Genomic DNA, 2429 nt, shown 5'->3' with positions numbered 1-2429 from the left:
TTATAACAAAATTTCTAACCAACTCTATGTTGCTTTGAATGAGGTGGAACACATGAGGAAATGACGCGAAGAATAAGCTGGAGGTAAAAGGTGTAAGTTTCAAATTCACTCTCAATAACAAAATTAATATAAAAAAAATTAAAAAAAAATAAAAAGAAGAAACAAGAACGTTATCAAACGAATTTTAAGAGATAAAAATACTTGTATTTTTAACCCTAGAAAAAACTATTGAAACTAAAAATCATTTTAAATTTTGAGTAAGCATGCCAATAAATATCGATCGTCCCTTGATATGGGGAAAAAAAGACCGTTGTGTATCGTTGAAAAAGTTTCTTCAAATTTCTCCTTCCCGCCATTTCCCTCTCTCTCTCTCTCTCTCTCTCTCTCTCCCAGGTTTCACCATGCTTACGATGCAAGTTGCAGAAGTGGAAGCTCTGAAGAACAATCTTCTTCCATTTCTCCATCTTTCTCAGTTCGCAAATTTCAAATTCTCTCGTTCAACGGTCTCCCTCACTGCCTCCCGCCCCCATAGCACCTCTTGCCTTTACGTACAGCTCAAAATTTCAGAGCCTTTCTTCACTCTCTTGTCCATCAATCCCAATGGCATCGAAGAGTTCCATTCCTGTCTTCAGATCGACGACTTCTTCCTTGCCACCTCCCTCACCGGCACCGACGATCGTCTCGTTACCTTTCTTATGCCCGATGATTATTCCTTCACTAACCTCTTTTTCACAACTCGTACGTCCCTCGATTTTCTCAACAATCTTGGTTTTCATTCTACTTTTACTTTGATTTCTTGATGAATCTCTCATTTCTTGTTTGTTATTTTATGAATCTGAATGGGTAATCGACGAAATTTCGAATCCCCTGTGTTTTAGGGTTTCTTTGTTTTTTCTTCAATTTACGAAAGATGACTGGATAATCCAAATGGAAATGGAATTGGATTGATTGTGAACAAAAGCCGTATGTTTCATTTCATTTCGATTTGGTTTAAGTTCTCAATTTACCGTATCTTCGTGTTTCTTGATTCAAGTTCATTTTTTATTTCAGGCGTTGGGCATTTGCAATATAACACTGCATTGGCGATGAGTCCTCCCCTTGAGATGAATATGCCTGAAATAGATGACGGACCATTTGTCGCCATTACTGCAGAATGGTTCAGAGACATTGCAACAAGATTAAGTGGCTTCAATACCAGAAGTAACTCAATTTCTCCTCTCCATCTGCAGTTTTTACGTAGATTTGTATATAGTCCAAATATTTTCTTTCTTGTAAGTTCATGAAATCTTGTCTTCTCTAACAGTTTGGGTTACTGCAACGGTTTCACAAGTGGTATTCTCTGCTGTACTAATGGAATTTAAAGTTCCTATAGAGGTACACAATTTATTTATCCCTTGCTAGTTGATGAAACTTTCCAACTGTTTGCATTGATGGAGAAACGTTTAATACATAGTAACTTGTTGATTTAAAATTTTGAGTTAGTTTAACCAGTGATTGTTAGAACAGGGGATGTGTTTATGGTTTTAATGTGTTATTTCATACGCAAATGGTATGCTTAATTTAAGTAAGTAATCGAATGTATGCAACCTATTAGTATATGAACTCTTGAGTTTCGTGATAGTCTAACCATAGTATTAAGGCAGACACGAAATTCTATGCTCAAACTTTTGTAATATTGTTTCTTATTTTCAAGTCCACAAATGAAGGGAGATTGTTGTGAATGAAAATTAACGGTATGATTCTCTTAGTCTTAGCCTTCAATGTTTAATGGTGGTGTAGCCATGTTATCTGAGTAAATAGGAGTTCATATTATCAATGATTATTTGTTAGGTGCTAATTTACAAGTCCATAAATGAAAATGCAGTAAAGAATACAAATAAATAATCAAAATGTATAGTAACCTATCGGTTTAAATTTTCAAATTCAATGGTACTTAGCATGGTTACTACACTATAATGATTACTGAAAATGCAAAATTGCATGTAGGAAAATCGATGCATGGTCGGAGGTTCTAATTTTGGTGACGGAGTTCGATTTTCAGTCACTTTCATTCCCCTACAATTTTTTATTCAAGCATCATATCTTGACAAGATGGTGTATTTCAATACTTCAACTGACAGGAGCATTTTAGTGACATTCTTAACTGGGAATTGGACAAACATTGTGGCCTGTAACCCTGAAGATCGTTGGGAAGTTCTACACAAGTAGAACTAGATGAGGCTATAGGATGGCAATGAAATATGTATATATATATAATATATATATAGGTATTCTATTAGCATGCGATGAATTTTAGAGAGAATTAGTGGATGCAAATGTTAATAGTTTTTCTTTTCTTGTATTATACACATTTAATAATGGATAATAAAATTGCTCGTTGATTTTTTTAATAAGTAAATTACTCAATTCTTTGAATTTCTAACGTATTA

At 34.3% G+C, this 2429-nt stretch overlaps 1 protein-coding gene across 1 annotated transcript; it reads left to right on the top strand.

Moving 5' to 3' along the window:
* The first annotated feature begins 387 nt into the window (after window positions 1–387).
* LOC120067583 lies at window positions 388–2208 on the top strand. The gene is made up of 4 exons (XM_039019128.1): window positions 388–738; window positions 1051–1200; window positions 1304–1374; window positions 1987–2208. The coding sequence occupies exons 1-4, from the start codon at window positions 402–404 to the stop codon at window positions 2206–2208; spliced, it is 780 nt and encodes a 259-aa protein (XP_038875056.1). The 5' UTR covers window positions 388–401.
* The last annotated feature ends 221 nt before the right edge of the window (window positions 2209–2429 follow it).

The sequence above is a fragment of the Benincasa hispida genome, chromosome 12, assembly GCF_009727055.1.
Source record: "Benincasa hispida cultivar B227 chromosome 12, ASM972705v1, whole genome shotgun sequence".
Lineage (NCBI taxonomy): Eukaryota > Viridiplantae > Streptophyta > Magnoliopsida > Cucurbitales > Cucurbitaceae > Benincasa > Benincasa hispida.
The sequence above is the reverse complement of the archived record's forward strand: the minus strand, read 5'-3'. Positions and strand labels throughout refer to the sequence as shown.

Excerpts from the sequence above, each read along its gene's own strand:
- LOC120067583 (XM_039019128.1), top strand. The coding sequence starts at position 402 with ATGCTTACGATGCAAGTTGCAGAAGTGGAAGCTCTGAAGAACAATCTT. Across the intron at positions 739-1,050 it reads TAACCTCTTTTTCACAACTC|GCGTTGGGCATTTGCAATAT; the intron begins GTACGTCCCTCG and ends TTTTTATTTCAG. Across the intron at positions 1,375-1,986 it reads AATTTAAAGTTCCTATAGAG|GAAAATCGATGCATGGTCGG; the intron begins GTACACAATTTA and ends AATTGCATGTAG.